Here is a 12,597-nt window from a genome sequence, read left to right on the forward strand (position 1 = left end):
TCTGCTGGGCCCAGACACTCAGCAGTCTCTATCTCTCCAGCCCAGAGCCGTCTCTGCTCCCTACTGTCACCTGCCTCTGTTTTCCTGGTATTGATCGCCAGGGAATCAGCCAAAGAGCTTCTCACGCAAAGGCATGCAAACTTTGACCCAGAATTGTCTATTTAGCTCCTGGCCAAGGTTCTCTAACTTCCTGCCCATCTCCCTCTTTCTTTGCCCAGTGCTCCTGAGCACCCCCGCCATCTGGGGAGCTGTTCTGTGGAGGTAGGACTTGGTGAGAAGTGCAACACTTTCCTAACCCTCATTGCACCAGACTTTTGTCCAGGAGTACGGGGAGATGGGAGCCCTGACCCAAAACCCTCGTTGGCTTCCCAGGGTTTTGCTGGTACTCTGGGACAATAAATCATGGTGGGAAGAGCCCTGGCCTGGAAGCAAAGGCCTAGAGCTCTAGACTCTGCTTTGATTTGCCATATATCCTTGGGCCTTCTCCTTCTGGTATCCGTTTCTCCAGCTGAAAAGTAGGAAAGGAATTGGCTTAATTAGCTAATGAATTTCTTTGGGATCAAGAGTCCCTTAGATGCCCTAGTCAGTTTGGCTCAGTGGATAGAGCATTGGCCTGTGGACTGAAGGGTCCCAGGTTTGATTCCTGTCAAGGGCACATGCCTGGGTTGCGGGCTTGATCCCTGGTGGGGGGTTGTGCAGGAGGCAACCGATCAGTGATTCTCTTTCATCATTGATGTTTCTATCTCTCTCTCCCTCTCCCTTCCCTTCTAAAATCAATAATTTTTTTTAAGAGTCCCTTAGAGAATGTGAGCAAGACAATGCCTTTTCTATAAAACAAAGAGGTTTTCTGGATCCTCGGTCAGGAGTCTCAGCAGATAGTCCTCTAGTCCTGATGAGCAGGTTGTCATGATTCTCTAAAGCTTGGGCATTGGTGGGGACTCTGGGGAGCCGAAGGACAGACTGGGCTACAGAGCAGGCTGAGGAATCTGGGAATGCCTTCCTCCCCACTTCCTTGTCACAGCTTCCATGCAGGTTCTTTCTCCTTTTGTGGCTCTTGCTCCAACTGGGATTGAAGGACAGAGCTCTCTTGGGTATCATCATGTTCTGTGGGCTGAGCCATAGATGTAGAGGATGGGATGAATGGAACAATGCTGGATGAACTGGAAGCCCAGCAATAGTTCCCTTGTCTCCTGTCTGTTCTGTTGCCTAAATTCCACCATTATAGCATCAGTACTTTGGGCTCAGCATCACCCTGGTCATAATACAGTTGGATTTTTTGTTGTTGTTAATCCTCACCCAAGGATATTTTTTCCATTAATTTTTTTTTTTAGAGAGAGTGGGAGGGAGGGAGAGAGAAACATCAATGTGAAAGAGATATCGATCGGTTGCCTCCTGAATGTACCTCGATAGGGGCCAGAGATGGAACCTGCAACGAGGTACGCATCCTTCACTGGGAATCGAACCCATGACCCTTCAGTGCAAGGGCAATGCTCTAACTACTGAACAGCACTGGCCAGGGCATAATACAGCTGGATTTAACGCCTTTACCAGTTATTAATATCTTGCAAGAAATTGGCTTATCCGATCAATTGCCCACAGGCTGGCTTTCTGTGCTTGGGCAGAGAGGAAGGAGTGACAGGTTGGGCCAGAGTCATAGCAACGGTCAAGTGTTCTGAGAATTACCATGGAGAAACAGACCAGAGACACCTAACTTGCTGTGGAGTGGAAGTGGTGTTGAGACTTAAACTAGATGAAATTGGAAGTAGAGGTTGATAGGCCTGATAGGTTCTGCTAAAGATTCTGTTTGTATCCAGATGGGAGCTAATGAAGGGGCAAGGTGGTGATGGAATGAGATTTTGCATTTTTGAAAAGACCGCTTTGGATTCGACAGGATGGAAAAATAATTGGGGGGAGTAAAAGGCAAATGGGAACTAGGTTGGGAGGCTGTTCGTACTCTAGGGAGCAACGATGAGGACCTACAAGACAATGTGGCGGTGGGGCTGGACAGGTGTGGAGAAATGTGTCCTTGTCTATTCTCAGCACAGAAACCAGAGTGACCTTCATGGATCAGACTCCACAATGTCTCCGTCTCACTCAGGAAGTTCCTCTTTCTCAGCAGGGTGCTCCCTGCACCTGGGGCAGGGATGTCCCATGAGCACCCCACCCCCTGAGGGCCCTAAATTTCAGCAGCACTCCCCCCCAAACACTGTACATTTCCAGTACCCCTGGTACTGCCCCTCCGGAACCACTGTGCAGGGCCTTTGAACGTGCTGTTCCCTCTCCAAGGCGCACTCAGCTTCCGGGTACCGGTGCACCTTGATTCTGATGCCACACTTCCGTCTGCTCAGTGTCATTTTCCCCGTGAGGACTTCTCCGACCACCCTATATAGTTTCAGCTGCATTCTGCCCCATGTGATCCTACCCCTTCTCTCTTCTCTGTAGCTCTGGTCACCCGCTGACATTCTCTGTGCATTATCTGCCCCCCTCCCCCCCCGCCCTCCTCCGCCACCACCAAACTAAACCAGAATTTAAGTTCCCTGTGAGCAGGAGGTTGTCAGTCTGTTCACTTGCATATCAATCGCCAGCACCCAGACAGTGCCTGGCTCATCGCAGGCGGCGGGTAAAACGTTCGTGCCACGTATTGAGTGGCATCTGGCCGAGTGGGAGGTCAGGGGCCAGGATGCGGCTCTGGGCCAGCGCGGGGACGGCGGTGCCAGTCGCTGGTTGGGGAGCACGGCTGGGGGAGGGGAGCGGTCGGAGGGCGGTGTCGCGGTGAGGCGGGGGCGGCTGTGCCTGGACATTCCACGTGGGCAGGGACAGCTTCGGAGGCAGCCAGGCCGGCGAGCCGGGGGCGCGGGCGCTGCGTGTCCCGCCACAGGCGTAGACCGAACCCACGGACGCCCGCCGGCGCCGCCCGCGGGCAGAAGCCCGGCTCCGCACGCGAACCCCGGCCCCGCCCTCCGCCCGCCGCCCCGCCCCCCCCGCCCCCTCTGCCCTCGCGTGCCGGTGCCGGGCCCCGCCGGGCCGCGACGTGGGCCGCCGGTGGCTGCGCGGGACTCCCAGGCCTTCGCACGCAACGCCGGGCTCTGCGCCCGGGACTCGGGGCGCGGGATGGGCCACGTGCCCTCTGCCCGGAGGGCGGTGCCCGCGCACGCACGCCAGCCGGCCGAGGGGTCGGAGCCCGCGCCCGTCCTCAGCCCGACCCGCCCCCTGGCCCGCCGCGGGCCTCTGACCCCGGCCTCACGCACCGGAGCCGCCACCCCGGGGGCGAGGGGCTCTCCGAGGGCGGGGGCCCGGCCGAGGTGGCCCCTCGAGGCGGCACCGAGCAGCGAGTGAGCGCCCGGAGAGAAGGCGCCCTCCCGCTGCCGGGGCCGGGCCGGGCCGGGTCTCTGCCAGATGCCGGGAACGCGCGGGGTGGGGGGGGGGGGGGGGCGCCCATCGGCGCCGCTGGCCTTCCGCCCGGTGACCCGGGGCAGGGGCGCCGCGCTTCTCACGCGAGCCGGACTCGGTACTCCGGGAAAGGGGCCCCCGCCCGGCGGCCCGCCTGCCTGTGGCCTCGGCCGCTAAGCGAGGGGGAGGCACTGCAGGTCTAGTGGGTACAAGAATGAGGGTGGGCGCCCCCGGCCCGGGCAGGAGGGTCCCCAAACCCTCTTTCGGGCTGTGCTGGGACGTCTCCCCAAACCCGCCTCACCTGGGCTCGGCGCTGCCCAAGGGGTGCCTTGGAACTGGACCCGGGTGCCCCCAGCCCTCACCCTTTACGTGCCGCACTTGGAAGAGGCGCCCCCACAGGGGGTTCTCACCGGTCCCTGCGCCTCCGCTCCCCACTCCCACCCACCCTGGAGCGACCGCTCCCCCCCGCCCCCCGCCGCCCCGCCCCGCCCTTAGCTGCCACCCAGGCCGAGGGGCGTGGCCAAGCGCAAGCTGCCTATAAAGTGGGTTGTGCCTTCACCCTCACCCCGAAGGTGACAGTTGCTTGGAGCCTTCCTTGGTCTTCTTTGGGGTCCTGGCTTCTGAGACCCCTCTTCCCAGCTCCGTTCAGCACCTCCTCACAAGCGCAGGTGAGTGCTGGGGACTCTGGCTTACCCTGCCCGCCCAATGGAGGGACATTTCGATGCCTCCAGGTCTTCCTAGGTGGTCACTGGTCCAGCACCTCAGAAAAGAAGGCTGGGGGGGGCCTTACTGGCCAAGCAGTCCAGCTCCCTAAAGGGGCAACTGAGGCCAAGAGAAGGGCGGGACTTGCCCAGTCCCACAGCCGGTATCAGAACTCTAGATCCAGATGGACCCCTTTCAGGCTCCAGGACCCAGACTCCAGCTTATCCCCCAGTGGCTCTCTAAACGCCTTGGGCCTTCCCCACCAGTCACCGGTGTGTGGAGTAAGAACAGTTTACCGAAGCTGGGTGCATCCATAGCCTCTCGGCAGGCTGTGTGATGAGGGGGCTTCTTCCTGGTGGTCAGGTGAATGGAGGGGGGCAGGTTGTGTTCTTACAGCTGTACCTGCCTTATCTAAAAGCTACCCCTGGCTGGCTCGACCCTCCCAAGGCATGGCTTGTCAGAGCCAAGATGTGCTGACTCGGACAAGAGATCCGAGCAAGAGTCCCGGGCACCGCCCAGAGGCCTTCCCTATCCTGTTGACTTCTTCTGGCGTCTGTTGGGGAGCAGTCAGTGGAGGGACTGTCAGCTGCAGGGAGCCTGACCCCTAGCCCTTGGTACCTCACCCGTCACATAGCTCTTGGGCTCCTACCATCTTACTAAGTGTGGCTAGAGGTCCTTGGGGCACCCAGTGTGTGCCAGGGCCACAATGGCATGCCCAGGCCGAGCAGTGTTCCCATTCACTTAGGGAGTCAGGACTTTTATTTTTTTTAATTTCTTTATTGATTAAGGTGTTACCTATGTGTCCTTATTCCCCCATTATCCCCCCGTCCCCTGTTGTCTGCGGGGAGTCAGGACTTCTGTGTGTGTGCTTTGGGATCCAGCTCCCCCAGGAAGCCTCCCTGCACAGACAGCTATAGTACTTGAGGTGGGAACCATACAGCCAGCCGCCCCGTCTTGAGTGGCTCTCCAGTGAGAATTGAGCCCAACAAAGACTCTGGCCTAGATTTCTGTGACTGGGACCTCAATCTAACTGGTATCCAGCTGCTTTTAAACGGAGAGCTGGGGCGGAGAGCCATGTGGCTTGGCAGTGGTCTTCTTATCCCCATTCCCTTCCCACCCTCTTCCAGGTTCTGGTAGGGCACCTAGACCCTGGAGCTGAGCAGGAGAGAACGGAGGGCTCCGGGAACACTCCTCAAAGGGAGGCAGCTATGACAGGAGCTGAAAATCTCCCAGGGGACTTTTGCTAAGAGGTTGAATCCTAGCTCAGTCACTGGTTGCTGGGTAACTTTAGCCAAGTCAGTGCACCCTCTGAAAATCAATTTCCCCAAATGTGAAATGAGGCTAAAGGAGTGGTTGATGCCTAGTTCTCCCTAAGTGTGGTGAGTACTACTCAGCGGGATTTAGGTGATGAAAGCAATTATGTGTTTAAATTAACATATGTTAGGGGAAAAAGTCAAACCTGTACTTTCACACAGATATGATTGTTTGGGTAGATTTAAAGTTGATTTTTAAAAAATGTGAAGAAAGTAATAGTGCAGGTGTATATGGAAATCACATAGTGACAGATAAGAGAGAGTGTTCTGGAATTAAACAATTTGGGTTGGACATGTGGATCCAAAACTTCCTGGCTATGTGACCTTGAGCAAGTTACTTACCTTCTCTGAGCCTTACTTCAGCCTGTCTCATAGGCCGAGGCCAGGACTGAATGAAGAATACGGAAATTCTTGGCACACAGTGGCAGCACATAGCTTCTCCCACCTCCTCCTCCCCTTCATGCGCAGTGAGCAGTTCTAGATAAGGTTTTCTCTTAACCAGCGTGCTGATGCTTTAGGACATTGGTTCCTCCTAGTCCCCTATATGATGTCATGGTATTTCCCTCTTGCCCACCTTTCAGTGGCCACCTTGCCATCTCTACGCTGATCATGCTTTCGGTGTTTGGATTCTCCATCCCCATCTCGGCCACAGAACTTCTCCTGGCCTCCACCACCTTCTGCCTAGTATTCTGGGTGTTCAGAGCCTGGAAGCCTCGAGTCCCCAAAGGCTTGAAGAGTCCCCCAGGGCCCTGGGGCTGGCCTCTACTGGGACACGTGATGACCTTGGGGAAGAACCCACACCTGGCGCTGTCACGGCTGAGCCAGCGTTATGGGGACGTGCTAGAGATCCGCATTGGCTGCACACCTGTGCTGGTGCTCAGTGGCCTGGACACCATCCGGCAGGCCCTGGTGCGGCAGGGCGATGATTTCAAGGGCCGGCCTGACCTCTACAGCTTCACCCTCATCTCTGATGGCCAGAGCATGACCTTTAACCCGGACTCTGGACCGGTGTGGGCTGCCCGCCGGCGTCTGGCCCAAAATGCCCTGAAGAGTTTCTCTATTGCTTCAGACCCGGCTTCCTCGTCTTCTTGCTACTTAGAGGAACATGTGAGCAAGGAGGCTGAGGCCCTCATCGGCAAGTTCCAGGAGCTGATGGCCAGGGTTGGACACTTTGACCCCTACAGGTATGTAGTGGTGTCAGTGGCCAACGTCATATGTGCCATGTGCTTTGGTCAGCGCTATGACCATGATGATCAAGAGCTACTGAGTATAGTCAACCTGAGTAATGAGTTCGGGGAGGTGGCTGCTTCCGGCAACCCAGTGGACTTCCTCCCTGTCCTCCGTTACCTGCCCAACTCTGCCCTGCGTGTCTTCAAGGACCTGAACGAGAAGTTGTACGCCTTCATGCAGAAGATGGTTAAGGAGCACTACAAAACATTTGCGAAGGTACAGCCTGGGGGAGGCAGGGGGTGGTGAGGAGCAGGTAGGGTCAGGGGCAGGTGGTCAGTGATAACTGGAGCAGCATGAGGTTTGGCAAACTCTCAGGGGCCTTCACCCTGGGATTTGGAAGTCAGTAATGGACAGGACTCCATCCATGGGAGGGGAATAGCACGTTTTCTTGACCAGTCCCTTTATCCTTCTGTCAGACAGCAATATTTACTGAATAACCAGTCCATGCTGTACCCTAAGCAAGTTATAGGGACGAGGAAGAATTAAAAAGTTAGTCTTCTGGCCTCATGGGAGAGAAAAGGGTAAAGAGGCCCGGCTGGTGTGTCTCAGTGGTTGAGCGTCGACCTATGAACCAGGAAGTCATGGTTTGATGCCTGGTGAGGGCACATGCCCAGGTTGTGGGTTTGATCCCCTGTGGGGGGTGTACAGGAGGCACGGGTGTATATGGAAATCACAGAGTGACGTTGGGAAGCGCTATTGGTTCTCTCTCATCATTGATGTTTCTGTCTCTCCCTTTCCCTTCTTCTCTGAAATCAATAGACAAGGGTAAAGAGCATGTCCAGATGACAATGGTACCAGACTCTGTCTGTCAGGTTTCCCTTGAGTTGGGGCAGGAGAGAGCCTTGGACAGGCAGAGAGAAGCTGGGATGGCGGCCTTGGGTGTGTGAGTGGGAGTGTCACCTCTTGAACAAAGATACTAGGGATGGTAAGGGACCCGATCTGGATGGAGAGGTAGGTCTAGGTTTGGGATCTTGCTCACCTGTGGGCCTTCTGTACTCAGGGCCACATCCGAGATATCACAGACAGTCTGATCGAACATTGTCAGGACAAGAAGCTGGATGAAAACGCCAATATCCAGCTGTCAGACGAGAAGATCGTTAGTGTCGTCTTGGACCTCTTTGGAGCTGGTATGAGCTACCCCGTTTGCCTTTCCTGTACTCAACTGCCCTACCCCATCAACCGCCAAACTTCTCCCTCTGTTCTTTTCTGGCCAGGGTTTGACACAGTCACAACTGCCATCTCTTGGAGCCTCATGTACCTGGTGACACGCCCCGGTGTGCAGAAAACGATCCAGGAGGAGCTCGGTAGGTGGTGACCTCCTTCAAAGTGCTCACTGCAGGGGACCCAGCCATGGTATGGGAGGCATCTGCATCTGTCTGGTCCTTTGTGCCCTGCAGACACAGTGATTGGGAGGGTACGACGGCCACGGCTCTCTGACAGACCCCAGCTGCCCTATCTGGAGGCCTTCATCCTGGAGACCTTCCGACACTCCTCCTTCGTCCCCTTCACCATCCCCCACAGGTAAGGCCCCGTGGAACTCCTTCTGTCTGATACTGGGCCTTACTTCAGTCCATGCACCTGATCAGGGCCGGTGGGAGGGACATGGTATGGGGGGTAGAGGGATCTCATTGTGGCCCTGAGCTTAACTGAGCTTCCTCCCTCCCCAGTACTACCAGAGACACAAATTTGAGAGGCTTTTACATCCCCAAGGGGCGTTGTGTCTTTGTGAACCAGTGGCAGATCAACCATGACCAGTAAGTTGATATGGGGCAGCAGAAACTCCACCCTCTTCTGAGTTTCAGACCCTGCTGTCGCTGGCCATTTGCCTATCCCCTGCTCGGTGGGCTGGGGTGCAACCCCCTACGTGCTTCTGAGCTGCCTCTTCAGTCACTCACTCTGATTGCAGGACACTGTGGGATGACCCATCTGAGTTCCGACCAGAGCGCTTTCTCACCCCCAGTGGCACCATCAACAAGGCACTGAGTGAGCAGGTGGTCCTCTTTGGCCTCGGCAAGCGGAAGTGCATTGGGGAAAACATTGCCCGCTTTGAGGTCTTTCTCTTCCTGGCCATCATGCTGCAGCAGCTAGAGTTCAGCATTCCACCAGGCATGAAGGCGGACATGACCCCCATCTACGGGCTGACCATGAAGCACGCCCACTGCGAGCACTTCCAGGTGCAGGTTCGCTCTTAGGCAGCTGAGAGCCCTGTAAAAGCCACTCAGGCTTGTGTCTCTGGTGGTGCTAGATGGAGGTAAAATGAAGCACAGGGCCACAATGAGATCCCCCTACCTTCCATATCATGCCCCTCCCACCAGTCCTGATCAGGTACACTGATTGAAGTAAGGCCCATAACTGTCTCCTTGGCCTGGCTGCCCAGACAGGCCAGGGGGATGGCCCAGGGAGCTCTAAGCTTTGGCTTGAAAACCACAAATACTGGACTGGCTGATATTCTGCTGTCTGGCTGCAGGCAATCCTAAAAGATCGCGCCTATACCCCACCCTGGACTTTCCCCTCTGCATACTGAATGCAGACAGTGGACACTGTAGGAGCTGATGGAGCCTTCTGATCTAGTGCTTGAGCTAAGAGGTCTGATGGGGTTAGGAGGTTCTCAGCCCTCTGCAGCTCTTTGGAAGACCCTGGGCCCAGCATCTAGCTGGCTTTCTGTGGGGGCTGACTGGCATGAGAAACATTTAGAACAAGCCACACCAGGGCCTGTCCAAGCTCTTTAACAATTGGGAACCATCAAAAGTGAAGAGAAGAGGCAGCCCAGGATACTGGCACAGAGATGGGCTCCCCACTTGAACAAGGCTGAAGAATCTGACCACTTGAGTCTGGGACCACATATGCCTGGGGGATTCCCTTCCTTTCTGCAGACAGGAACAGTGCTGCCTCCAGCCTCAGGCAGCCTCTGTTCCTATCCAGGAGGAGCTAGGGACTTGGATGTTAGAAGAGGAAAGGACAGGGAGAGTCCTATATCGAGGAACCAGGATCAGATCAGGAATTAGGGGATGGTAATTCAATCACCTTCTATTGGTTTCCTTTCTTTATACCCTGTATTAACATGTCTTTTAAAAATGTTTGTATGCAAGGAACTTTTCATTTTAGCCTGTATTGTACTTGCTTGTTGGCATTTATTATATGTAAATGCTTAAAAACAACTTACTAAATGTGATAGAAAAAATTCATATCCACATATCTAGAAATGTGTAGGAAACATCTTCCTGAGCTAAATAAAGATATTATGCAGAAGTCCTATAGTGGAGATTTTTGAATCTTGAATTAAACCATTGCTCATCTACATTCCCACCCTGCTCTCAATCTTGTGTCTAGTTTTACTATAGGAGAAGAAAAGTAGGTGGTTAGGAGGTAAAGCCACTCTTCTCAGGCAGCTCACAATCTGGTTGGGGACAGAACACACATTAATTAACAACATTCTCTGGACCAGGCACTGGGGGGTATAAAGTGAGTAAAACATGGCCCCTGCCTTCGAGAGCCTCCCAAGTTGCTGACTCATAAACACATTATCCTACTTATTGTGATCAGGCAGACACATATAGGAGGATGAGGTCCAGAGCCTTGGGGTGAGGGATGATGGGAAAGATTACTGGGTCTTGGAGACAACTGTGCATAGCCTTCCTTGAAGGTAGTCTCACTTGGGTAGGTTCTGGTCAGTGTGGAGAGAGAGAGAAGTTCAAAAGTTGCAGTCTATTCCTCACTAGTCATATCTGGCTCAGGTCCTGCAGCCATATTAGAACCCAAGGCTAATCATAGATGGAGAACAGGCCTTTGGGAATCAGCCACACCAGCAGACTGTGGCCCATATTTCTTTTTTAAAATATATTTTTATTGATTTCAGAGAGAAAGGGAGAGGGAGAGAGAGATAGAATCATCAATGATGAGAGAGAATCATCAATCGGCTGCCTCCTGCATGCCTCCTACTGGGGATCGAGCCCACAACCAAAGTACATGCCCTTGACTGAAATCAAACCCGGGACCCTTCAGTCCACAGGCTGATGCTCTATCCACTGAGCTAAAGATGCCCAATCATTCTTGTACTGATTCATTTTTTTACTTAAAAAATCACTTGTTTCCTGTGCTATAACACAGATGAGCCTGAGAACATCATGCTGAATGAAAGAAACCAGACACAAACGGCCACATATTATATAATTCTAGTTATATGAAATGTCCAGAACATGCAAATTCATAGAGACAGAAAGTACATTAGTGGTTGCCAAGGGCCAGGGGATGAAATAAAGGAAGGTACAGGGTTTCTTTTAGGAGTGATGGAAATATCCTAGAATTATATAATGGTGATGATTATATAAATTTTTATGCTATTTTTCAATTATAGTTTATATTCAATATTATTTTGTATTATTTTCAGGTGTACAGCATATACTAAAAACCACTGAATTATGCAGTTTAAACTAAAACACTAAAAAATGAAAGAGTTTGTCAACCTTTTTTCTTAAAAAAATAGTGAGAAAGGAATGGGGATAGTATATGCACAATTTATGTAAGTTCTCAATAATCATATTGGTATTAATATTAGTATTTCTATTTTGAGACTATATGGTAATTTAGGGTAAAATAAATGAGCAATTAATAATGAGATATTCTAATTCCTAATCCCCTGTATCCTTGAGAACCAGGATTTTTGGTATGGAAAAAGAGATACAGATGTAATATAGAAAAGGTTAAGTTAAAATGTATATATGTTGCCCGGCCAGTGTGGCTCAGTGGCTGAGAGTCGACCTATGAACCAGGAAGTCACAGTTCAATTCCCAGTGCATGCCAAAGGCAGACAACCAATATTCTCTCTCATCATTGATGTTTCTATCTCTCTCTCCCTCTTCTTTCCTCTGAAATCAATAAAAAATATATTTTTAAAAAGCATAAAAGGTATATATGTTATATATATACTAGAGGCCCGATGCACAAAGTTTCCTGCAAGAATGGGCCTTCCTTCCCCTGGCTGCTGGCACCACCTTCGCTCCGGCCCGGAGCCGCCTTTCTGCTTTCCCACACTGCCCAGAGGCCCAGAGCAGCTGGGGCGGTGCAGAATGCCTACGTTGTCGCCGTGGCCCCGCCCCCAGCCACTCAGCGCCTGCGTATGCAAATTAACCCATCATCTTCGTTGGGTTAAGTTGCATACTCACTCCTGATTGGCTGGTGGGCGTTGTGAAGGTATGGTCAATTTGCATCTTTCTCTTTTATTAGTGTAGACATTATGTATATATATTTCTAAGTGTTAGAAATAATGACCAACTCATAGCAATGAGCATTCCTAATGCCTATACTACCATCCAGGGTTTCTTGGAGAAACACTGGTTACAGATATGGGGCAAGAAATGTAAAAGATGAGCTTAAAACACTTGTACATACCACAAAGCAAAGATGACCATGAGTGGATTAAGCCATTCAGGAGCCTATGGAAAAGGCTCCAACTGGCCAAAGATAGAACAATTTGAGTGTCATAAAAATATTTCCACTGATTAAAACCCATCAAATATGTTTGAATCCATGAGCTCATTAAAAATCAGCTGATTATCTTCAGAGGAACAAACCTACTATATTGAAAAGTGAAAAACCAAGGCAAAAAGCAAGCATTTATTCTACCCTTTTTACATGAACTATACCTACAGATAATTAAAAATAGATAAAAGTATTTGTTAATAAAAGTATTCCAATTAATACATTAAAAACAAATAACAGAATTAGAATGTCACTATTTTGCAGCCACCTATAAATTAATGAATCTGGGCTTAGCACCCAACAACTGCAAGCATAAAAACAGAAAAAGCCATGCATGTGGTTCCTGATGAAAGAACCCAACACTACCTACCATATTTCAAGGGATTGAACTTGCCAATTGGGATCCAGCTGCCAATTTTTAATAAATTCAGAGAATGAAGAAACATGCTGAGTGGAAACATAAGTGTGCAATCAGTAAAATTCA

At 51.9% G+C, this 12,597-nt stretch overlaps 1 protein-coding gene across 2 annotated transcripts; it reads left to right on the forward strand.

The window, feature by feature from the left end:
* Nucleotides 1-3,450: 3,450 nt before the first annotated feature.
* On the forward strand, nt 3,451-9,884 carry LOC103300190 (cytochrome P450 1A1). Of its 2 annotated transcripts, none has more exons than XM_054716703.1 (7): nt 3,451-4,058; nt 5,987-6,851; nt 7,636-7,762; nt 7,850-7,939; nt 8,033-8,156; nt 8,303-8,389; nt 8,596-9,884. In XM_054716703.1, exons 2-7 carry the CDS (start codon nt 6,015-6,017, stop codon nt 8,825-8,827), a joined length of 1,497 nt encoding a protein of 498 aa, XP_054572678.1. In that variant the 5' UTR covers nt 3,451-4,058; nt 5,987-6,014; the 3' UTR covers nt 8,828-9,884. The 2 variants fall into 2 exon arrangements, with proteins under 2 accessions (XP_054572678.1, XP_008155285.1); XM_008157063.3 differs by having other exon boundaries at nt 3,452-4,058; nt 8,542-9,884.
* Nucleotides 9,885-12,597: the final 2,713 nt, after the last annotated feature.

Source organism: Eptesicus fuscus, chromosome 5 (genome assembly GCF_027574615.1).
Source record: "Eptesicus fuscus isolate TK198812 chromosome 5, DD_ASM_mEF_20220401, whole genome shotgun sequence".
Taxonomy (NCBI): Eukaryota; Metazoa; Chordata; class Mammalia; order Chiroptera; family Vespertilionidae; genus Eptesicus; species Eptesicus fuscus.

Coding starts and splice junctions, on each gene's coding strand:
- LOC103300190 (XM_008157063.3), top strand. CDS start 6,015: ATGCTTTCGGTGTTTGGATTCTCCATCCCCATCTCGGCCACAGAACTT. Junction 6,852..7,635: donor ACTACAAAACATTTGCGAAG/GTACAGCCTGGG, acceptor TTCTGTACTCAG/GGCCACATCCGAGATATCAC. Junction 7,940..8,032: donor AACGATCCAGGAGGAGCTCG/GTAGGTGGTGAC, acceptor TGTGCCCTGCAG/ACACAGTGATTGGGAGGGTA.